The following is a 23,158-nucleotide window of genomic DNA, read 5'->3' on the forward strand; positions in this document are numbered from 1 at the left end:
CCCGGCCGGGACGCCGCCTGTGACCTTCCGCCCACCTGCAGCCTCTCCCCCCTGCCCTCCCTCCTGTGCAATTCCCGTGTGGAGCGTGGCCCTTCCGGATGGAGAGGATGAGCTGGCTGAGCAAGCTGAACCCCCGGGCAGCGGCAGGGCACCGGGCGAGCCGGGCGGCCGGCCTGCAGAACCCCGTCACGGCGGACCCCGAGACCTGCCTCATGGTCTTCAAGAATCACTGGGCCCAGGTGGGTGCGCGGGGGGAGGGCAGGCAGGCAGGCAGAAGGTGGGGCCGCCCCAGTGCCCCCCGAGTCCCCAACGGCTGGCACAAGGGGCAGGGAGGGGGCAGCGGTGGCTGAGGGGCACGTGGGAGGCACAAGCCAATGCGTCGGAGCTGGCCTGGGGGGCACAGAGAGGGTGCCCAGCAGTTCTTCTCCACTGCCGCTCAGGCAGAGTTGGGCTGTGCTGGGCTGGGGGTGGGGGCTTTGTGGGTGGGTGGTTTGGGGGGCTGCCCTGCTCCCCTGAAGTGCGGTGCTTGGCTTTGTCCCAGCCCAACAAGGCTCTGGCCACGTTTGAGGGCGCCTCCGTGGCAAGACCCTGCCCCCGCCCCGGGAAGCGGCTTCATTCTCGGCCAGCTGCCCCTCCCCCTCCCCGAGCCCCACCGCCTGCTGCTGCTGCCGCCCCCCACAGGTGCTGAGGATCCTGGAGAAGCGGGGCTCCAGGGCGGCCCAGGGCGCGGCCGACGACCTCAGCGCTGTGCGCAACAACACCTACCAGATGGTGACCCTGCTGGCGGAGGAGCGCCCCCGCCCCGAGGCCGCCCCGGGCCCCATCCTGGAGTTTGTGGTGTCGGAGGGGGTGCTGGAGCGCCTGCTGGGCTGGCACCTGCAGCGGGACGTCCCCGAGGAGCGCAAGGTGGAGCTGCTGAAGCTGTTCGAGGTGCTGATCAGCCAGGCCCACCAGCCCCTGCTGCGGCAGCCGGCCCTGCTGCGCCCGCTGCTGCGCCTGCTGGGCCTTTGTGCCGGCCCGGCCTCCCCGCCCCTGGAGAGCACCCTGGTGCTGCTGCTCAACCAGCTCTGCGTCTCGGTGGCCAGGGAGCCCCCGCTGCTGGAGCGCTTCTTCCACCGCCCCGCCGAGCAGGGCCCCGCCAACCTCCTCGTCTTCTCCCTCCTCGTCCCCTTCACCCACCGCGAGGGGCTGGTCGGCCAGCAGGCCCGCGACGCCCTGCTCCTCCTCATGGCCATGTCCGCCGGCAACCGCACCGTCGCCCAGTACATCACCGACAACTCCTACTTCTGCCCGGTAAGCGTGGCGTGGCGTGGCGTGGCGTGGCGTGGCGTGGGGGGCAGGCCTGGGTCAGGACAGGCTGCTGAGTCCCCAGGCCCTTCCTCGGAGGAGGAGGAGGAGGGGGGGGGTTGCAGGTGGCCCTGTCTTGCCCCTGCTGCCTGGTTGGGGGGGGGCTGGGAACAGCTGGGCCCCGGAGACCCCACCCCTTCCCCACCCCTGGATTCGGCCAGCGCCCCCTGTGGGCTTAGGAGGGCGGTTGAAATTCAGTGAGGTTGCATAGCGCACCAGAAAGCCAGGAACGGAGGGTTCCGGATATCAGTCCAAAGACACCACAACGATAAATACGTTTGTACAGTTTGCGTCTTCCATGCTAAGCCAGTGCAGTAATTTATTTGTGCATGTTTTCCAGTGATGGAGTTCAAATCCAGTATTCCAGCTGTGGGAGTCTGTTTTGTTTGTGACCTTTTCACGCGAACCGAGGCAGGCGTTGATTTCCCAGGGCGCTTCAGCCGTGGGCCCCTGCGGCCGAGGCAGGGGCCTCCTCCCCACAACGCTCCGCTTTAGGGTGCGAAGCGGAGTGGGAGGCAGGATGCCAGGACCCCCGCCAGTTCCTGGCCCCCCGGCACTGCTGTGCACGTGGCGCTCCCCTGGGGTTGTGGCGCAACCCCCCCCCCCGCCCCGGGAGGCCTGCAGCTCCGCGGGAGAGCCCCCGCTGTGCCCGCAGAAGGGCGGGTTGGGTCCCGGCTCCTTGGCACAGCTCCCCCCCTACCATGGGTGGGGAGAACGGAGCCCAGGCCAGTTTGGGCAGAGCGGGGGCAGAGGCAGAGAGGCTGGGCTAAGGTGGAGAGGGGGCCTACAAGGGGGGGTCCTCCTCCCCAGTTGCCCCTCGTGGCCATCAGCTGATGGGGGCAGCCTCTGAGTGCCAGAGTCGCCCCCCAGCTGCCCCAGTGGGAAGCCCACAAGCAGGACGTGGGTGCAACCGCCCCCTCCCGCTCCTGTCGCCCGACCATTGGTAGGCAGAGAGAGGCAAGGTGTCTCTGGAACTGGAGCTAATGGATAGCCATCTGGGCTAGTAGCCATTGCCAGCCTGCTCCTCCTCCAGGAATGTATCCAGCCCCCTGTTATAGCCATCCGTTTTGGTGGCCGTCGCTACGTCTTGTGGTAGTGAGTTCCGTAGTTTCACTCTGTGCTGTGTGAGGAAGGCACACAGCACTGTACCTTTAATCCCACAGCACTGTGGGATTAGGGCCTCGTTGGGTCCTAGTATGACATGAGAGGGAGGACGGGGCCTCTGCCTCCTCCCCACCGGGCGTCCTTTGATGTAGCTCGCCTGCTCCTTCAAAAGGCGCCACAGGGGGCGCTTCGGTGCTGGCAGCCCCTCCCCACACACCTCTCCCTGGCAGCCCTCGCCTGGCGGGGCAGAGACCCATGGGCACCTCCCCACGATTCCCTGCCCTGCGCGGAGCGTCTTGGCCCTGTGGAGGGGCCTGTCGGGGAGGAGGCGCCCGGCGTTCCCCTGCCCAGCGGTATCACCCCTCGGAGGCAGGGCTGCCTTGGGCACCGAACCCTGAAGCCTGCCGCTGTGAATCCTGTCTCCTGGCTTGGGGTCGTAGCTTCCGCTGTCCGAAGCAGTAAGCCCATATAGCCCAGTTGCTGGGGAAGATGGGCAGGAGGGTGCTGTTGCTTGTGGGTCCCTGATCGACAGCTGCTTGGGCCCTGTGTGGACCGAGTGCTGGACCAGACGGACCCTCGGCCTCTGGTCTGTTCTGAGGCCCTGACGCTCCACGCTTCCTGCCCTCCCTCTCCCGCCCTGTGGCCCTGACATGCGGTGTTGAGCGGGACGCCTGACGCTCCCTCCTGGGCTCAGCGTGACTGAACCCTGCCCCAGACCCCGTCTTCTGTGGATGCAGCCATTCAGCCCTCCTGCTTTACTTCTAGCGCTGAAAGTAGCTCGCAAGGGGTCGGCTGGGCACGGCCCCCTTCGCCCTCCAGGGCTGCCTGCCAGGCTTTTGCCGGCCCAGGGGATCCACGTTCGGCCCTCTGCTCAGGTGCAGAAATGCCCCAGAAACGCTTCCGGAGTACAGGGGCCTTTTCCTGATGCTTGCCTCTGTCCCCCGCCAGGTCCTGGCCACTGGCCTCAGCGCCCTCTACTCCTCCTTGCCCCGCAAGTTGGAGGTCCGGGGGGATGACTGGCACTTCTTGCGCCGAGAGGACTGGATCGGGGTGCCTTCCCTGGTGCTCTTCATGAACTCACTGGAGTTCTGCAACGCCGTCATCCAGGTGGGTGCGCCTCCTCCAGGTCCCTGGTTCCCTGTTGCCATGGCTGGTCTGGGCCCCCAGCTTGCCCCCGGCCACCTTTGGGACCGCTGTGGTTTGGGGCGGAAAGACGAGCCCTGGCTGGATACAGGGCGTTGGGCTTGCAGAGGGTTGTGCGGAGGAAGGTTGGGTTGGGGCGCCCCCATGGGTGAGAACACTGGCCGTATCTGGGGTCCTGCCAGGGCCTAGGCGTTATTTTATTTCATGGTGCAGCTGGAGGGCCTATGGGGCAGGGGGCCGGCCCCATCTGTTGGAGGGGAGGAGGGGGTCAGGTGTGCAGGCCGGTGGAGGCCAGCAAGGTTGGCCTTGGTCTCCACCTGTGTCTCCTTTTCCTCCTCTTTTCCTCGGGTTTTCTCAAGGCCTAAATGATGCCTTAGGACCAGATCTCCCACCCGGGGGAGGGGGGCTGGGCAGGATCCCCTGGACAGTTTGCCCTCCACCCAGGAGCCAGCAGAGCCTGTTGGCCCACTTTTCTCAACTTCACACCTGAGTGGGGCAAGGCGTGGGTGGGTGGGCAGAGCGGTGCCTCATAGGATCACAGAATAGCAGAGTTGGAAGGGGCCTAGGAGGCCATCGAGTCCAACCCCCTGCTCAATGCAGGAATCCACCCTAAAGCATCCCTGACAGGTGGTTGTCCAGCTGCCTCTTGAAGGCCTCTAGGGTGGGAGAGCCCACAACCTCCCTAGGTCACTGGTTCCATTGTCGTACTGCTCTAACAGTCAGGAAGTTTTTCCTAATGTCCAACCGGAATCTGGCTTCCTTTAACTTGAGTCTGTTATTCCGTGTCCTGCACTCTGGGAGGATCGAGAAGAGATCCTGGCCCTCCTCTGTGCGACAACCTTTCAAGTATGTGAAGAGTGCTATCATGTCTCCCCTCAATCCTCTCTTCTCCAGGCTAAACAGGCCCAGTTCTCCTCCTCCTCCTCCTCCTCCTCCTCCTCCTCCTCCTCCTGCTGATGCTTTTCCTCTCCGCAGGTGGCCCATCCCCTGGTCCAGAAGCAGCTGGTGGATTACATCCATCACGGGTTCCTCGTGCCTGTCATGGGCCCAGCCTTGCACAAGGTAAGGTCCGGCTGGCAGGGGCGGTGGGCAGGGGCTTGGCCAGCAAGAACCAGAGAACGTGCCGGCCCTCCGCTGTCAGCCAGGCAGAGGCAGCCCTTGCACGGCTGTGGCTCACGGCCGCAGGCAGGCAGGGCTCCCCGTTGGCCCTGCTGACCACGGGTGCTGCATCCAGAGAGAGGCGGAGTAGGAATAGAAACCCTCCATTTCAAAGCACCCATTGCAAGCCCAGCAGCACGAGCACTCGCTAAGCTCCGCTTGCCCCCGGTACTATTCCCCGTTCCCTCTTATAGGGCTGCCCTCTTCAGCTGGGTCTGATCCCAGCTCTCTTAAAGGTACAGTGCCTATACAGTCACCATGCCGGGGCTTCTGGGAGCTGAAGTCCCAAACGGCCGTGGCTCCTGGCAGTGGAACCCGAGCCAACGGGGGAACTCAGCCGATCCCCTTCTGCCGCCCCACGGAGCCGCTGCTGACGGCTGGGTCTGTGGTTGTGCGTGGGCACAGCCAGGCCTGGGCGTAGCTGGTGGGGGTGAGGGTGGAGGACGGGAGCAAGGGCCTCTGGGAAGCCTGTGCTGAGAGCCCCCCTCCCTCCCCCCCCCCCCCCCCCCGTAGTCCTCCATCGAAGAGATGATAGCCAGCACGGCCTACCTGGACCTCTTCCTGCGCAGCGTGAGTGAGGCAGCCCTGCTCAAGACCTTCCTGCGCTTCCTACTGCTCCACTGCCATGACAGCACCACCATCCTGGACACGCTGGTGGGGCGCATCGCCAGCAACTCCCGTGTGAGCCAGCCAGCCAGCCAGGCGCAGGCCGGGGGTCCGGGAGGGGGGTCCTGGAAGGGGGGACATTCCCAGCCGGCGGTGCAGCGGGGGGGGGGGGGGCAGCCCAGGGAGGAGTCGTGCTCATTCGGCCGCGTGGCCAGGCAGGGCTCTCGTGGGTCCTCTGCTCCAAAGTGGCAAAGCAAGGGCCTGGACCTGGGTCTGGGGGGCGCCCAGTAACAGCGCTCGAATGGGAGGCTGGGTTAGAGGCGGGCCCTTCGCTTGACTTGGTTGGGGGCCCCTTTGCCCAGAAGCTCCTTCCTCTGGTCTGGGTGGTGGGGGACGGGGGGGAGGGGTCCCTCTCTTGGAGCCCCCAGGATCCATCAGGACTGGGGCAGTCCTTTGATGTGGGGTGGGGAATGTGTTGCCCCAGACTCTGGTGCTCTCAGATCCACCTGCCCTGGACAGTGGGGCCGGGCCATGGCGGAAGAAAGTGGGAGCAGCCCCGCCACTGCCCTGTGCAGGTGCTGCTGGCCGCTGACGCCGTGGCTGTGGCCGTGGCCTCCCTCACGGCTGCCTCTCTCCCCCCCCCCCAGCTGTGCGTGGTCTCGCTCAGCCTCTTCCGGACTCTGCTCAGCCTCAACTGCGAAGATGTCCTGCTGCAGCTGGTGCTCAGGTACCTTTGTGGGGCTCGGACCCACTTCTGCCACCCCTGCCAGGCGGCCCCTCCTCACAGGGAGGCCTCAGGGGTGCTGGGGCCTGAGGCCTGCCTCTTTGGCTCGGAGCGCTCTCTGCTGTGTGAAACGGAGGGGTGCGGGGCGCTGGGTGCGTGCGTGCGTGCGCGTGCTGAGAGAACCCCAGCCCTAGAAGTGTGTGTGTGTGTGTGCGTCAGGTGTGGGGGGGGCTCTCCCTCTGCCTGGGCCAGGTGACTTACTCCTTTCTTGGCTGCTGTGCCCCTGGCACCCCTGCCCCAAAGGGGTGTGTGTGTGGCAGAGTTGTCTGTGTGGAACAGTGAGCCCCCTGTACGGGGGTGGCTGAGCCTTCCCTTGGCTGGCTGCAACCTGGGAGGCACGTGCGGATCCTCCCCTGGCAGCAGATGATACTGGAGGGTGGGGTGCAGAGGAGCTCCCCTCCTTCTGGAGGGTGGCATCCTTCCCCCAGCAAGTGTCGCAGGCAGAGCGCCACTTCCTCCGTGGCCTCAGCCATCCCTGGGAGAGGAGCTCCCTCTGGTGGGGCTTTGGGCCGTGGCAGGCAGTGCCACAGCCATCCCATTGGCCCACCCCTGCCTCCCGAGGGTCTCTGAGCCCTGTGTCTTCCTCCCCCCCCCCCCACTGCCACCCACAGGTACCTGATCCCCTGCAGCCACGTCATGCTGAGCCAGAAGAGAGCCGTGAAGGAGGTGGACCTGTACGGCAAGGCGGCCGGCAAGTTCCTCTCACTGATCCCCCAGTGCTGCCGCCCCGAGAGCCTCCCGCTGCCCGAGCGCGAGGAGGAGCACGCCGCCTGGTCCAAGGGTGAGCAGCTGCGGGGCTGGGGCTGGTGGTTTGGGCATGGGGCCAGCCAGAGCGGCACGGGGGCAGCCGCCGGAGTGAGGCCCTCCCTCCTCCCTGGTGAAATGTGGGGAAGGTTGGGCACGGGAGGGGTGGGGAGGGGGCACAGAGGGGGGCGTGGAGCTCTGGACACCTCCGACGCTCAGAGCGGCCCCTCTGGGTCTTCTATCCCGGCAAAGGCAGAACATAGATCTCGGAAAGGCGGCTCCTCCCCTTGCCGGAAGGAGGGGAGGGTGGCCTGCTAGAGGCCCAGGGGAGGCCCAGGAGCACAGCCAGGGAAAGGGGGCTGCCCCATAGGGGCCCCAAGAGCTGGAGATCCCGGGACAGGGAGTGCGGTGGAGGGGGGCAGCCCCTTGGTTGGAGTGGTGGTGGTGGGGAGCAGCAGCACTGCAGGTGCCTCGGGGGGGGGGCTGGGCAAGGGCCTCCCAGTGGGTTCACCTGCGGTCCTGCTTCAAGCCCGGCCCCTTGTGTGCCCCCTCCCCCCCAGGCCACGGCAGCCCCAGCATGGACTCCTCCGCCTCCGTCGTGACCGTCCCCAAGCCCTCCACGCCGTCCCGGATCTCGTTCTTCATGCGTCAGTCCAGCTTCACCGCGGAGGCCCCGGCCCCCACCCCCCGCTCCCCAGGGACCCCCACCGGGAGCCCCAGCCACCGGCCCGGCCGCTGGGAGGAGGTCTGCGAGCTGGAAGGGAACTACCTGGAGTACCTGCGGGACGCCCGGCTCCACATCGACCGCTGCGTCTGGGCCTGCCGCGTGTGGTCCGCCCCCTACGACGGGGAGCAGCCCAGCCCCAGCAGCCTGGCCCCGCCCCCGGACGCCTCCTCCTTGCCAGTCAGCCAGGACTACTTTGGCCAAGCTCCCTTCCCTCCCGACGGGCACCCGGGCCGTGCGCCGGCCTCGCCCCGGACTAAAAAACGGGGCCTGTCGGAAGAAGCGGCCGACCCCGAAGGGGCCCCAGTTGGTCCGGAGCCCAGCCCCCCCACGTCTCCCAGCCCCCAGGACTCGGGGGCCCTGCTCAACGGGGCCCACGCAGACCCGGGCATCAAGAAGGTCCGCCGGTGCCTCCCCGCCCGCGTTCTGGAGAATGGCTCCGCCTCCAGCCCCGAGCCCGGTCCAGCCTCAGAGCCGCCGTCCGGTTCGGACTCGCTTCTGGACGAGCTGCTCAGCCAGGCGCCGCTGGAGAACGGGGGGGCCGCCCTGACCACCGTGGAGAAGTTCACGGCAGAGCTGAGCCGGCTGGAAGACGAGATGGCGAACGGCGGCGGCCAAGCAGAAGAACCGTCCAGGCCGGGGGGGGCTTCCGAACCAGATCCCCTCTCCCGCGAGGAGGAGGAGACCTACCGGAGCTTCTCCTCCCACCCTGACAGCGTGGGGCAGCCCAGGCCGGCCGACCCCCTGGCCCAGATCATCAGTAGCCCCCCACGGACCCCCGGGCCGCCCCCTAGCCAGCCGTTCACAGGTGAGCCTTTCTCGGGGTCTGCGGCTGCCCCCCCTTCCAGCTGGGTCTGAGAGCATTGGGGCGTGGGTGGGTGCAGTGCCCTCCTTCCCCTTTGGGCAGCCCCTCTCATGGGGGTGTCCAGTGGGGGGGTGGGGGCCTGGGCCAGGACGCCTTTGGGGGCTGCAGCGCGCTGACCCGCCTCCCGGCCGCCGTGTCCGCAGGGCCCTTCGTGGCCGTCCTCTTGGCCAAGCTGGAGAACATGCTGCAGAACTCGCTCTACGTCAACTTCCTGCTGACGGGTCTCCTCTCCCAGCTGGCCTGCTACCCGCAGCCCCTCCTGCGCTCCTTCCTGCTCAACAGCAACATGGTCTTCCAGCCCAGCGTCAAGTCCCTCATCCAGGTCAGCCGCCCCCCCGACTCGTGGGCCGGGGAGGGGGGCGGCCTCAGGGAAGGGTGTGCCCCTGCCCTGGGGCGCCACAAGGCTCCGTCTCGGGCGGCCGGGCGGCTCCGGCAGCCTCTTCCTGGGCAGTCACCCCCCAACCCCCATGCCCCCCACCCCCCTGCAGGTCCTGGGCTCGGTGAAGAACAAGATTGAGAACTTTGCTGCCAGCCAGGAGGACTTCCCTGCTCTGCTCTTCAAGGCCAAGAAGTACCTGATTGCCCGCGGCAAGCTGGACTGGTCAGACACCCAGAACGCCACCCCGTCCCTGCGCCGATCAGAGACCCTTGGTGAGCAAGCGGCCTGGGCAGGGACCCGGTGGGAGGCTGCCGTCCCCTGAGCCAGAGAGCGGGGTGGTGGGAGCTCGGGGGCAGCCCGGCAAGTTGCCACCTGGCTCGCCCTCAGGTGGAGAGAGGGGCAGCCTGGTATTCCACTGGGGGAGCCTTTGTGCTAGCCAGGAGGTGGTCTGAGTGCAGAGGGGCAAGACCGAGGCAGGAAGCCCCCCCCCAGCACACCCACCCACCCGGACAGTGCTGTGGTGCCTCCTCCATGACGCCTCCCGCGTCAGCTTTGGGCCCTGGAGTATTCAAAGCGCTCCTGGGCGTGGCCGGAGGCGTCCTCCCACGGAGCCTGTCCCGTTGGCCTGCGTTATGAGGAGTCCCACGTGGGGGGGGAGGGGGTGGGCAGGGCAGCGCAGGGCCTCCCTCATGGCTTCCCTGGAGGCAAGAAGGAGTGTGCTTGCCCAGGCCAAGCCGGTGACGGCCACGGTCGGGTCTCCCGCAGGCCCCGCTGGCCAAGGGGGGCCAGCCGGCCGGCCTGCCCAGCTGGCTGGAGCCCCCCCTCCCCGGCTGGGGTTTGGGCCTCCGGGCGTGTGCTACCCAGACGCCCCTTCTTGGTGCTTCTCTGCCCCCAGTGAAGAGCCGGAAGCCGTCCATCGGGGAGCTGATCATGCGCCACACCAACAGCCCCACGCGGGCGCGCCAGGCGGCCCAGCTGGCCCTGCAGCACATGCGCGAGGGACAGGTGATGCAGGCGCTGTCGGGGGCCTCCCTCTTCCGCAGCTCCGCCGAGAAGCAGAGTGAGGCGCTGCGGGTGAAGAACGCCGTCTACTGTGCCGTCATCTTCAGCGAGTTCCTCAAGGAGCTGGCCGCCATCGCCCAGGCCCACGCCGTCACCTCGCCCTTCCTGCTGGAGCCACCCCAGAAGTGACCGGCCGGCGCCCCGGCGGCCCCCTGCCCCCCACCCCCGGCCTGGGGCTCTCAACTGGAATCTCCCCTCCCCCTCTCGGCTGGGCACTGCCGGGCCTGCACTAATTGGGGAGGATGGAGTGAGGGCGTGGGCGGGGCGGGGCGGCGTGGGCACCTTTTTAAAAACTCCGTACCAGGACATGGACCTTTTTAATTTATTGGGAATGAATGTTTTTCTGGAGAATTTGTTGCAATATGTATAAAAGAAGCTCTCTCTCTCTCTCTCTCTGTCTCCATCTCTACGGGTGGGGGTGGGTGACCACCCCCCCGGCGGCCCCTCGCCCGCCTGGGTCTGTCCTGCCAAACACCTCCAGGGCTCGAAAGGGCTGTTCCGAGCGCCTGCTGTGCCAAGACCTCGAAGCCCCTGGCCGGCCTTCCTGCCCCCTCTTCCAGGAGGAGGACTTTGGGGCTCGCCCAGGCCGATGGGGGAGTCTCTTGTCAAGGGCCGGCCCACTGCCGGGCTCCCCGCCCTGCCCCTGGAGAAGGGCTTAAGGCCTTGACGTACACAAAGCGGACTTGTGGCCCACTCAGGGCCGGCCTTCTCTGTGCGTCCTTGTGGTCTGGAACTGGAGGGGGGCATGTTTGCCTTTTAGTGGAAGCTTGGCGGGGGGGGGCACGGTGGCGATTTCTGGGCCTGCTCCCCAACCCTACCCTTGGGTGGAGCGATGGGGGCCCCCTCTGGACGTGGTGCAGAGCGCAGCAAACGTACGCCCCGCGCGCTGCCCCGCCCTGCCCCCTCCCTACAGCCCCCGCAGGGCTCCCCTTGCAGGGCTCCCACGGCCCCTCGGGATCCGGAGCGGTGCTAAGCAAGGGGCCCAGGCCCAGGAGCAAGAAGCAGACTCACGTTGCCAAGACAAGCACGTTTTGCACGGTTTATTCCAGTGGCAGGACGGGGCTTTTGTTCGGGCTGTACCCGAACCCGCCCCCTCGCCCCACAAGGAATGGGGCCGGGGCAGGAGGCCTCAGCTAGAGGGACCGGGGAAGCCCCGGCCCGAGAGCTGCTGCTGCTGCTGCTGCTCCGCACTGCGGCCCCGGGCTAGGCAGGCCTACGGACCCTGGCAGGACTCGGCCGCCGTGCTCCTCACGCCGGGTCGCTGGACGTGGTCTCCCGGTCTCGGCACTGGACAACGCTGCCCTCCCTTTCCCGCTCCAGGGCCTGGCCTGCCTCGCCCCGCCCTCCCCCTCCAAGCTGGGCCACAGTCTTCGCATCATGTCAAAAGGCTTTATTGCCCTTGGGAGGGGGTGGCAGTGGGGGTGCTGGCCGCAGCGGCCCTCCGCTCACTCTTCCGTGTCGCTCTCGGCCAGGTTGCTCTGCAGGAGGGGCAGCGACATGGAGTGTCTCTCGGGGTCGGCCAGGCTGGTGCTGGAGGGACCCAGCTTGGGCCGCTGCCGCTGGAACGGCCACTTCCCTGGCACAGAGACAGAACGGGGCTCGTCAGCAGCCGGCTCACCGGGGGCCTCCGGGGTCTCTGCCCGCACACGCAGATCTATGCCAAGTCCGGAACAGGCAGACACATTTCAACAAGGGGGGGGGGGGGATGGGGGCCCAGAGAGTGGCCCGAAAGCAGCACGTAGACATGGCGCCCAGAGCTGGTGCGCTGATCCCAGGCCATGGAATTTTTACCTGGAGGTGTCTTACTGAGATAGTGGGACTTGCTCCTGAGTAATTCCACACCAGAAGCCGGCGCCAGCACGCTGGGCGAACGGTGCTCCTGTGCACTCTGCACGCACACAAGTTTCCCAGGCTCCTTGCTTGGAGCATTTGGGGTTTGGGAATTTCTTTGGTGTTTCCATCTTCGGGTGGGGTGCTGAAGAGCCCGCCCCGCCCCGCCCCCCAGGATCAGAGGTCTGTCAGCAGCTGGCCTGGAGGAAGGGATACCCCCAAGATGCGGTGGTCGGTCCTCTTGCTCCCCCTGCCACGAAGTTGCACGGAGAGTAAGCGTGAACAGGATCCCCCTCTTCCCCCCCCCCACGTTAGGTCTGCTGGCTACAGAAAAGGCCGTTCTGGGTCATGGGGGCGCTTTGCTGTTGCATTGTGGATCCTGTGTTTGGGCTGTCCTTGGGTGCGGCCTGAGGACCCCACCCCCACCCGAGGCCACGATGGGAGGTGCCAGGAAGAGCAGGCCTTTGCCTTCCTCCTCCAGTAATGGCGACGAAGGCTACTCGATGCATGAGGGGGTTTCCCTGTGTGGCAGGTTCTCCCCCCCCCCATGCAGCAGCCGAAACGAGGGGAGACAAGAGGGCCCCCCGCAACACACAGTGCCTCAGCCACCACCAAAGGCAGCAGTGGAAAGCGCATTTGCTCCGGTGGCTCCTGCTGGAACGTGGCTGTGGCAGCCATGACAGGCTCGGGTGTTGCTTTCCGCACTCCTTGAAGGGAAGCCCCACGTGGGTCGTGTCACAGGATGTGAGCGCTTGGCATTGCCCCCCCCCATCTCAGAGTGGGGAGAAGACGCAGGCATCCCTCTTCCCACCTCGCCTCCCTGCCCAACTGGCTCCCAGCTCAGGAACAAAGTGGTGTAGGCAGAGCGCACGTGCAGCCCGCTCCCGCACTGCTGCGGCCCCTGGCGTTGCTTCCGTGCAGCTCTTCCTCGGCCAGGAGGCCTGAGTTCTGAGCGGGGAGGGGCTTTTGGTCCACTGGAGGGGAGGGGCGGCCACCAAGGGGAACCAAGACCTGCCCGCCCTCCGTGGGCTGGGGGGTTCCTGCAGCTGCCTCACCTGCCAGGGCCCGCGCGGACCTGCCCAACGGCCTCCAGCGCTTGTGGCCAGCTGTGCTCTCTCTGGGCAGGGGGGGCGCCACGGCTGCTGCTGGGTCGGGGCTCTCCAGCACCGCCATCCTCACCCAGGCGGCCTTGGCGGGCAAGCTGTGGCCCATGGGCTTCTGGGAGCCCAGCACCCCCTTGCTGCTGAGGGCAAACTTGAGGCAGGAGAAGGCCACGGGCAGGGGCCGCTCTCGGACGAAGCTGCGTTGCTCCGCACCCTGCGTGACGGCCAGCGCCAGGCTGCTGCAGTAGAAGACCTCGTAGACCACGTAGATGCTGCTCTGGGAGCGGAGCCACGGCAGGTCGGCGCGCAGGGCCACTGTCCCGGGCCGCAGCACCAGGAAGGCCACCTTCTTGTGGACGCCAGCCATGGAGAGGCGGATGTGGCGCAGGGCCCCGTTGACCAGCCGCGTCTCCTCGTAGCGGGATTCGCCCCTCACGCGGGCGTTGTACTCGCGGGTGCAGTGGGTCAGCTCCCGCATGGCGGTGCCCTCATGCAGCAGGTTCTCCAGCGGTCCAACAGGTACCAGGCAGCGCTGCCGGCACAAGAGGCCCTGCCCCAACTGCGGCTTCTTGATCAGAACCGTCAGCAGGTCGTAGGAGGCGGCGTCTTCCAGGAAGGGGACAGGAACCACTGTTGGCCCAAAGCGCTCCTCGGTGACCTGCCAGGGGATGGGGGCGGGAGGGCAGGCGTCATGGCCAGTGCCTGGGCGCCACTGCTGCCAGGAGTCTGGGATGTGACAGGCTCCACCTCCTCCTCCTCCTCCTCCGCCACCATTGCTTAACTTGCTGTGATGTCAGAGAGGCTGTGCTTGGAGCCCAGGACCAAGCAGTGCTTGAAAGCAGGGGAGGACTGAGGCGAGGTGGTTGGGAAATGGGCCGGTGGAGAAAGCAGGGGCCACAGGGCGGAGGGCCAGATAAGCTGCAGTGTGGGGCCAGCCACGCCCCTGCGGGAAAGGCCGGAATGCTCGCTCTGCACCTTCTGTGGGAACGGAGCGGGATGCCTCCGGGAGCCCTGAAGCTGAACCCTTGCAGACCGGGAGCAGCCATGAGAGCAAAGGCGGACGTTTTGAGAACGCAAGGCCTGTGCTCGGACTCAAGGCTCTAGCCGGAGCGCCCAGTCCAAGCAGCAGCAGCAGCAGCAGCAGCAGCAAGAGGGGGCTTGCTGGCCTTTGGCTCAGCCACGAAGGCTTTGGCTTGCGTCCTCTTTGGTGCCCAGGACACGTGTCCGTTTCCCCGCCCACGAACAAGGGAGGACAGCCTGGCAGCCCAGGACCTCCCTGGGAGGGGGGAGTCGCTCTGCCTTTAGTGTGTGTGCCCCACCCCACCCCTGTGTGTCGCAATGGAAACCTGGGCCGTGGCAGTGGCTTCTGGTTTGTGGCCAGCCCAGAGCACTGCCACCCACGGCTTTCTGGTGCCTCGTGTTGCTCCCACATGGCGGGGCGCCTGGTTCCATAGCCCCGGTTGAGGTCCAGGCAACCAGGTGCCCCTCCTTTGCTCCATGCCCAAAAGGGCAGCAGCGGCACCACTGGCAGGCTCCTGTGTTCGGGGCGGCTGTCTTTCGGGGGGGGGGGCTGGTTGTCAGCTGTGCAGCTGTGCGTGGTGCCCGCTGGTGTGGGTTGCTCCTTCGCTGCCAGATCAGCGTCAGGCCCAGGCCAGGCCAGAAGCCGGGCGAGGCCGTCACCCTGCAGTCGCGGAGCAGGCCTGGGCGTGGCTGGTGCCTGGGCAGGAGCCTGCCGGGGGAGACCGTGGATGCCGCCCCATCCTCCAGGGCAAGAGACCTCGCCCTGGGCTTCTCTGCCGGATCTCTGAATCAGGCCCTCTCTGTGGGGTGCCCTGAAGGCAATTTGTGGCTGGAGCCAAGGACTCCACAAAGGCGTGGGAATAATCGGGAATCGTCGGTGCCAATGGCTAGATGCTCTTCATTCAGGCTTCTGGAGGACTAGGAACTTTCTGAAAGGAGGCAATCTGAGGGGGAACAGTGGAGCTGGGTTTGGGGGGCACTGAGCGGCTTCCACCTCTGGACACCTGATGTGGGCAGCTGTGGACTTGGCAGCCCGTTGGGGCATTTCAGCTGTGCCTCCATCTCCACTCAACCTGTACATCTGTAATATGGACTCAGTGGTTACACCACAGCCAGAGGCCTCCTGGGGCTTCCCTTGGAAGGCAAAGCACTGCGCCCCTGACACGTACTTCCCCACTCCCGGAGAAGTGGGCAGAGCTCAAGGTGACGAAAGCCTCCAGCCGAAGGACACCTTGTTGTGCCAGCAACTGGGCCAGCTGTGCTCTGCTGTGGCCTCCCCCCCCCCCCAAGTTTGGGACAGCCACACAGCCATTGCATCTCAGCGGGCCCCCCTCCGAGGATCCTCCGTGCCCCTCACGGCGCCCACCCTGCTCCCCCTCACCTTGTCCCTGATCAGTTCCCAGCTAGCATCTGCCTCTCCAATCTCCAAAGCCTCCATCCCGCTGCCGCCGTCCATCTTGCCTGCTGCTGGGCAAGGCCTCGAGGGTTGCAGAGCTGCGGACGCCAGGCAGGGGCAGGGGCAGGAGCTGGGTGTGTGTGTGTGTGGGAGGATGGGCCTTCCCCGCAGCCTGGCAGGTGGTGGCAGTAGCAGAAGCCGAGGCCAGGCTGTGAGGTCACAAAGGGCAGCCAGTTGCCATCATCCCCCCTGGGGTGTGTGTGTGTGTCTGCATCTCAGCCCCTCATGGAGTATGCAGGGATCATAGAATCATAGAATAGCAGAGTTGGAAGGGGCCTACAAGGCCATCGAGTCCAACCCCCTGCTCAATGCAGGAATCTACCCTAAAGCATCCCCGACAGATGGTTGTCCAGCTGCCTCTTGAATGTCTCTAGTGTGGGAGAGCCCACAACCTCCCTAGGTAACTGGTTCCATTGTCGTACTGCTCTAACAGTCAGGATGTTTTTCCTGATGTCAAACCTGGAATCTGGCTTCCTGTAACTTGAGCCTGTTATTCCGTGTCCTGCACTCTGGGAGGATCAAGAAGAGATCCTGGCCGTCCTCTGTGTGACAACCTTTGAAGTATTTGAAGAATGCTATCATGTCTCCCCTCAATCTTCTCTTCTCCAGGCTAAACCTGCCCAGTTCTTTCAGTCTCTCTTCATAGGGCTTTGTTTCCAGACCCCTGATCATCCTGGTTGCCCTCCTCTGAACACACTCCAGCTTGTCTGCGTCCTTCTTGAATTGTGGAGCCCAGAACTGGACACAATACTCTAGATGAGGCCTAACCAGGGCCGAATAGAGAGGAACCAGTACCTCACGTGATTTGGAAGCTATACTTCTATGAATGCAGCCCAAAATAGCATTTGCCTTTCTTGCAGCCCTATCGCACTGTTGGCTCATATTCAGCCCACTATCTACAACAATTCCAAGATCCTTCTCGTTTGTAGTATTGCTGAGCCAAGTATCCCCCATCTTTGAACTGTGCATTTGGTTTCTATTTCCTAAATGTAGAACTTGGCATTTATCCCTATTAAATTTCATTCTGTTGTTTTCAGCCCAGCACTCCAGCCTATCAAGATCCCTTTGAAGTTTATTTCTGTCTCCCCACTGCAGGGGGGACTTCTTGCCCTCCCTCCCCTCCACCATATAAAACGGCCAGCACGGAGCCTTTGCCGGCCTTGTGGAAGCCGAGAGGAGGGGGAGAGGAGGGCTTGTCTTCTGGGGGGCGGCTGGAGCTGCTTGGAGATGAGGACAGGCAGCTAAAACTCGGTGTGGGGAAAAGGGGCGGGGGACAGGGCTTTCTCATGGCACAAGAATTTGGGACCCAAATGGATGGGCTGCAGGTTGAGGCAAGGCAAAAGGGCGAACCTCTCAGCAGGTGATTTGAGGAAACAAAGGCGCCTTCGTGTGCAGTCAGCCCTAAAAACAGTCCGGTTTTGGGAGGCTTTTGAGCATCGGGTGCATTTTTTGAAATCTAAGCATTAGTTGGCAAGAGTGCACTGGGACCAAGCTCAAGGCCACCATCGCCACGGGGCAGCCTGGGAAGGAGCCCACCGGCTTTCATGGGCTCTGATCCAGGTAGAGCTCCACACTGAACGTAGAGCCCTTGCAGGCTCGTGATGGCCTTGCAGAACCAGGCTGGCGCTGCCCTTCCTGCCACCCAGAGCCATCGGGCCCCTGGACTTCTGCACTCGCTCACTCTGACCCACCTCAGCCCAAGAACGTAGAGCAGCAGATAGTTGCCCCCCCCCCCACAATTAGGTCAAGGTGCAGCGTACCCATGGCTGACTACATTATTTTGCACCTGAAGCAGCAGATCTAACAAGAGCCCCTCCCTGGCAGTAAAAATTCAACGATGCTCCACTAGATGCCGAACGAGGTGCTGCCCTGTCATGACCCCCCCCACCCCAAAATCAGTTACCAGAGGAGGCCCCTATAGGGCTGGCTTTGTGGGCCACCATCCCTCCTTGCCTGCTTCCTCTTCCTCCTCCTTGGGAAACTGAGTCTACGCTGCACTGCCAAGGTTTGCAGAAGTCCAATTTCTGAAAATAGCTATAAGGTAAGCAACTGCAACCCAGCCAGGGCCTCCGGTGTCTGGTGACGGTCCCCTCCCTCCCTCCCTCCACTCCCCGCCCTCCCCCTACTGGCCTGCCCTTGCCATTCCTCTCATGTTCGCTCCAGCTGGTGCCAGGCAGGGCCCAGATCCCTCCAGAAGACCAGCGTGTCCCCTGTGGTGGCTGCCAAGAGCTGGGGGAACGGAGGCAGGCAGGTGAGTATCCCTATGACCAGCCCTATGACCTCCCAGACGCCGCCCCCCCTGGTTGGGCTCTTTCCTTCCCCTACGTCCACCCATAGCCCTTTCCTGCTGAACGGGGGTTTCTCTGCAGCACCTCATTCATTGTTTTTTGTGGCACCCCAACCCCCCACGGATCAACCCCAAAGGGATTGAATGTGGGGCACCTCGGCACAGGAGCAGGACAGGCTGAGGAGAGGCTGAGGCTGTTTCAGCAACTCATGAGATATTGATGGTGTCACCTGAGACAGCAGCTGCTGCAGCTGCCAACCGGAGGTCCCCAGGCTGGGGCTGAGCAGCGGCTTTGCAGGGCAAGGGAAGAGAGCTCAATAAACAGACGAATTGGGGGCAGGACCCACGGCTCGATAGGGGCAAAGCACTGCCGTGGCTTCCCAGTGAAGTCTCTGACATCTCCAGTCAGAGCAGACAGTAAAGACTCTTGGATTCTGTCCTGAGATGAGAACACCGAAGGAGCACTGAGCCTGGATCAGTCCCAAGGCCCCTCTCACCCAGCATCCCCTTCCCACAGTGGCCAGCCAGATGTGGGCAGCTCACAAGCTGGACATGAGTGCAACAGCACCCTCCCACCCATATTCCTCAGCAACTGGTGCACACAGGCTTACTGCCTTGAATACCGGAGATAGCACACAACCATCAGGGCTAGTAGCCATGGACAGCCTTCTCCTCCAGGAATTTATCCAACCCCCTTTTCCAGTCCTCCAAATTGGTGGCCATCACTGCATCTTGTGGCAGTGAATTACAGAGTCTGACTGCGCTGTGTGAAGAGCTTCGTCCTTTGATCTTTCCTGAATCTCCCACCAATCAGCTTCACAGGACGACAATTTTGAGTCGTCGTATTAGGAGGGAGGGACGATAATGTCTCCCTCCCCACTTTCTCCACACTAGGCATCATTTTGTATGCCTCTGTCCTGCCTGCCTTTACTTGTCTTTTCTCTAAACAGTCCCAGCTGTGGTGACATTTCCTCGTAAGGGAGTCCCTCCAGCCCTTTGAAAATTTTAGTTGCCCTTTTCTGCACTTTCCCCAACTCTAAAAATATCTTTTTTTTAAGGGGGGGGCATGACCAGAAATTTACACAGTATTCCAAGTGTGGTGACAGCATAGAGTTGTATAAGTGCAGTCGGATCTGCACCGTTCTCTTTCAACAAGGTTAGGCCTCATCTAGAGTATTGCGTCCAGTTCTGGGCTCCACAATTCAAGAAGGACGCAGACAAGCTGGAGTGTGTTCAGAGGAGGGCAACCAGGATGATCAGGGGTCTGGAAACAAAGCCCTACGAAGAGAGACTGGAAGAACTGGGCATGTTTAGCCTGGAGAAGAGAAGATTGAGGGGAGACATGAGAGCACTCTTAAAATACTTGAAAGGTTGTCACACAGAGGAGGACCAGGATCTCTTCTCGATCCTCCCAGTGTGCAGGACACGGAATAACGGGTTCAAGTTAAAGGAAGCCAGATTCCAGCTGGACAGCAGGAAAAACTTCCTGACTGTTAGAGCAGTGCGACAATGGAATCAGTTACCTAGGGAGGTTGTGGGCTCTTCCACCCTAGAGGCCTTCAAGAGGCAGCTGAACAACCATCTGTCAGGGATGCTTTAGGGTGGTTTCCTTCAATGAGCAGGGGGTTGGACTCGATGGCCTTGTAGGCCCCTTCCAACTCTGCTATTCTATGATTCTATGAATTCCTTTTCTAATTACGTCCTACCTGGAATTTGCCTTTTTCACAACAGTTGCACACTGGGTTGACATTTGCATTGAGCTGAGCACAGCCACCCACCCACCCCAAGCGTCTCTCTCACTGATGGAATCTCTAGTTCGGAGCTCATCTGTGTATAGATGAAGTTGGGGTTTTTTGCCCCCACGTGCGTCACCTTAAACTTGCTTAGATTGAACCGCATCTGCCATTTGGACGCCCACCTTCCCAGCTTGGAGAGATCCCTTTGGAGCTCCTCACAATCCCTTTTGTGTTTTAACCATCTGAAATACTTTGGTGTCATCGGCAAAACTGGGCAAATCACTGCTCACCCCAACTCCAGACTGTTTAGGAACACGTTTACAAGCATTGGTCCAAATACATGTCACTGCCTCTCGAAGGCCTTAAGGGTGGGAGAACCTGATGGGCATCTTGATGAGAAGCGGTCATCTTATATGAGCTGCCAGTGGTGGTTCCCGCCTGCTGCCCCTTTGGAGCTGTGACCTTCACATGGGGCCGGACCCTCTCTCCAGGGCCGGGGCCGGACTATTTTGCACCCTAGGCAAGGCGAGCTACTTGTACGCACACCCACCCACCCAATTGCCACCTTCGATTCAGCTGTTCAAGAACCGTTTCTGAACTATTGTATTTTCCTTCTATTATGTTTTTTCTTAAAACAGCTAATTTGTATAAAACTGTGACCCTTAAAGGGCAGAGCTGCGCCCGGCTTAGGTCTGCGCCCTGGGCGGCTGCCTAGTTGGCCTAATGGTAGCGCCGGCCCTGCTTCTCTCTCCCTCCCCCCCTCTCCCCCTGCTCTTCCCAGGCTGCGACTTCTGTGCCACTCTGGAAGATGGAGCCAGGCCCAGCGGACCACAAGTCTCTGGTGCTGGTGCTGAGCCAGGCCCAGGATCGGCTGCGGGCCCTGCAGAAGTGCCAGTGGGATGGCCTGGCCGATGCCAGACGCACCCTGGAAGATGCCCTGGCCGCGGTGCTGCAGCGGGAGGAGCAGCTGTGGGCCCAGGCCCGGGAGAGGCGGGCACAGCTGCAGCAGCAACTGGCAGCCGTCCAAGGTGCCAATGAGGAGGCGTGGCAGGCGGGTGTGGCCAGGATCCAGGCCTTGCAGCAACAGCTGAGCAGCTTCCACACTGGCCTCCTGGCGTGCCCGGGGGCCGGGCTGCCTGCAGAGAGGGCCCAGGAGGCAGCCGACCTGCTCAGCCGCTCCACCGGCCTCGCCCTCAAGCTGAGCTGGGCCCACTTTATGCCCCACAGGGGGGCTCCGGCCCTGGGAGAACTCCACCTGGAGGAGCAGACCCTCAGCTGGCCTGCAAGCCAGAGCCCCGCCAGGGCCAGGGGAGGGTGCAGCGACTCTGTCCGGCCCCAGGAGACCGGCGTGGGAGCACGGCCCGACCCTGACCCTGAGCTCTGCCGCCTCTCTGAGCCCCTGCAGGCTGGGGGAACCCCCCCTCTTGAGGCTGGAAGGATGGGCAGAAGGGAGAAGGGGGGCAAGGGCAAGGCAGCCCCCCCACCCGCCGAGGGGAGGGCCCTGGGCACAGGGGAGGCTGAGACGGGTGCAAACAGCACCCCTGGGTCACGGCTCGACTCAGGGGAGCCCACGACCAATGCCGGTGCCTGCGAGAAGCTGGCGGAGAGGAGGCTTCTGGTGGCTGAGGCGGCTGAGACGGCCACGGCAGCAGAATCCATCCTGGGCAGGGCTCCTGGCTCCCTCCCTCTGGAGCCTGGCACCCTCTTCCACGCCAGGGCAGTATGGGTGCAGGAAGACGCTTCAGACAGCAGCAGTGCAGAGATGGGGGGATCCGGGCACTTTCGGGACGTGGCGGTTCTGGGCAGCCGGGTGCCCTCGGCCAAGGAACCCTTCCCCCGCTGGGCATCCGCTGACTCCCTGGGGAGGTTGCATGGAGCCGCACAAGGGGCAGGGGTCTGCCTGGGGGGCAGCTGTGTGGAGCTGGCGGAGAGGGCCTTCTCGCCAGGCCTGGATCCTGGCGTTTCCCTCGGAGGGACGTGGCAGGGGGAGCCACCCCCGGCTGCCCCCCCCAGCCAGAAGCAGAACGCAGCACTTCCCTGGGCGACACCAGGCCCCTCAAAGGGGCTGGCTGTACAGCATGCCCAGGCCCTGCTGCCCCGGAGCCTGCGTGCCCCACCTCCACCTCCTGACAAGCTGGTGGGGCACTGGGGGCACTGGGGCAGGAAGCCCGGGCAGCTGTGCCTCCCCCACGGGCTCTCCGCTGGCCGGAGCGGGTCTCTCTACGTGGTCGACTGTGGGAACCGGCGGCTGCAAGAGCTGGGAGGGGCGAGGCTGGTGCTCCCGCTGAGGGCCAAGGCCTACTTTGACGTTGCCCAGGGCCGGGCCGGCTGCCTGGCCCTGACCAATGCCACCTGGCGCTGCGTGGAGCTGTACAGTGCCCGGGGGGTCCTCCTGCACGCCATGAGCGAGGGCTTCCGACGCCCACGGGGTGTTGCCGCCAGCGTCCACGGAGAATTCCTTGTGGCCGATACTCACCTGGGCAGCCTCCACGTCTTGGTGGCCAGCGGGGGGCAGCTGTGGCGGCGGGCCACTGTGCCGGGCTTCCACAAGCCCTACCTTGTGGCCACCAACACCCTCGGAGAGGTGGCCGTGTCCGAGCGCGGGCTGGATGGGGGCTGCTGCGTGAAGGTGCTCGGCCCCACCTGGCAGCTCCTGCGGGTGCTGGGGGGCGCAAGCAGACCCCCGCTGCTCACCAACCCCTGGGGCGTCTCGCTGGACGAGGCCGGCAGAGTCTTGGTGGCTGACTGGGGCCGCCATTCCCACGCGGTGCTCTGCTACCCACGCCGGGGGCTGGGCTGGGCCGTGGTGACCCAGGGATTGAGCAGCCCCCGAGGGGTCACCCTGCTTGGCGAGCGCCACCTTGTGGTGGCAGACAGCATGCACCACTGCCTGAAGACCTTCCGGTACTGTTGATCAAGCCCCCGGACAAGGCAGGCTGCCCGGAGGGAGAGAGGGGGGGAGGGGTGCCCTGCTGCCACGGATGGGCGGGGTTGCAGGGGAACCCCCACCCCCCCACTCCAAAGTCCAGATTTTCCGTCTCCCTTCTCCAAGCTCCCTCTGCTCAACAGGCAATGTGGGGGAACCGGCCTGAACCCTATGCAGGCAGCGTGGGCAACCAGCGTCAACCACCGGTTGCCCACGTCTTGAAGCATAGAAGGACGTAAAACATTTGAAACTTGTTGCGGCATCGTGTTCTGCGGAAGGGCAAACGGCGCTCTGGCCCGAGAGAAATGTTCACGATCACCGACCCAACCTTTTCTGTACAAAGTGCATTGTGCCGTGTTCACATCTGACTTTCAGATCAACCCTGCGAGGTTGGCCCATCTTGTAGGGCTGTGAACCGGGCCCACTGTCATCTGCTTTATGGGCCCACCCCAACGCAGCTCACTTGCACGTTCCTGGCAGGAAGAGCCCTGAGGCTGGATCAGACCACGGGTCCCTCTCTTCCAGCACTCGCATCGCACAGTCAACCAGGAACCCCCAAGCAAGACGCGGGAGCAGCAGCAGAACCCTCCCACCCATGTTCCCCAGCAACTGATTCCCTGTTTGTGCCTGAGGAGGAGAGAACAGTAGGGAGAGGGTGATCCTTGATGACGCTTGCTGGTGGTTTGGAAAGGGGTTTATTTGTCTGTATTGTGTTAACTGGTTCTGCCCTTTCTTCCGCTCCGATCTCTTGCAGCAATTTTTCATTATTATTATTATTGTTTCACAAGCACACATACCTCTTGACCGCTTCCCTTCCCATCTGGCTCTCTGCTCCTCCCTTTGCAACGAGGTTTTGTCTTCTTCTTTTTTTAAAAAAATCTCTA

The 23,158-nt window shown here is 63.8% G+C and overlaps 3 protein-coding genes across 3 annotated transcripts; 2 read left to right on the forward strand and 1 right to left on the reverse strand.

Moving 5' to 3' along the window:
* Positions 1 to 13: 13 nt before the first annotated feature.
* Positions 14 to 10,181, forward strand: FHIP1B (FHF complex subunit HOOK interacting protein 1B). The gene is made up of 11 exons (XM_063127322.1): positions 14 to 239; positions 682 to 1,293; positions 3,400 to 3,558; positions 4,570 to 4,656; positions 5,266 to 5,433; positions 6,006 to 6,085; positions 6,754 to 6,923; positions 7,447 to 8,418; positions 8,619 to 8,797; positions 8,964 to 9,126; positions 9,750 to 10,181. The coding sequence occupies exons 1-11, from the start codon at positions 99 to 101 to the stop codon at positions 10,043 to 10,045; spliced, it is 3,027 nt and encodes a 1,008-aa protein (XP_062983392.1). The 5' UTR covers positions 14 to 98; the 3' UTR covers positions 10,046 to 10,181.
* Positions 10,182 to 11,361: 1,180 nt separating this feature from the next.
* Positions 11,362 to 15,325, reverse strand: C5H11orf42 (chromosome 5 C11orf42 homolog). Its single transcript, XM_063127888.1, has 3 exons — positions 15,251 to 15,325; positions 12,802 to 13,507; positions 11,362 to 11,492 (listed from the first exon to the last, which is right to left on the reverse strand). Exons 1-3 carry the CDS (start codon positions 15,323 to 15,325, stop codon positions 11,362 to 11,364), a joined length of 912 nt encoding a protein of 303 aa, XP_062983958.1.
* Positions 15,326 to 16,926: 1,601 nt separating this feature from the next.
* On the forward strand, positions 16,927 to 22,262 carry LOC134399681 (uncharacterized). Its single transcript, XM_063127765.1, has 4 exons — positions 16,927 to 17,030; positions 17,489 to 17,576; positions 20,130 to 21,206; positions 21,249 to 22,262. The coding sequence occupies exons 1-4, from the start codon at positions 16,927 to 16,929 to the stop codon at positions 22,260 to 22,262; spliced, it is 2,283 nt and encodes a 760-aa protein (XP_062983835.1).
* The last annotated feature ends 896 nt before the right edge of the window (positions 22,263 to 23,158 follow it).

The sequence above is a fragment of the Elgaria multicarinata genome, chromosome 5 (assembly GCF_023053635.1).
Source record: "Elgaria multicarinata webbii isolate HBS135686 ecotype San Diego chromosome 5, rElgMul1.1.pri, whole genome shotgun sequence".
NCBI classification, from domain to species: domain Eukaryota; kingdom Metazoa; phylum Chordata; class Lepidosauria; order Squamata; family Anguidae; genus Elgaria; species Elgaria multicarinata.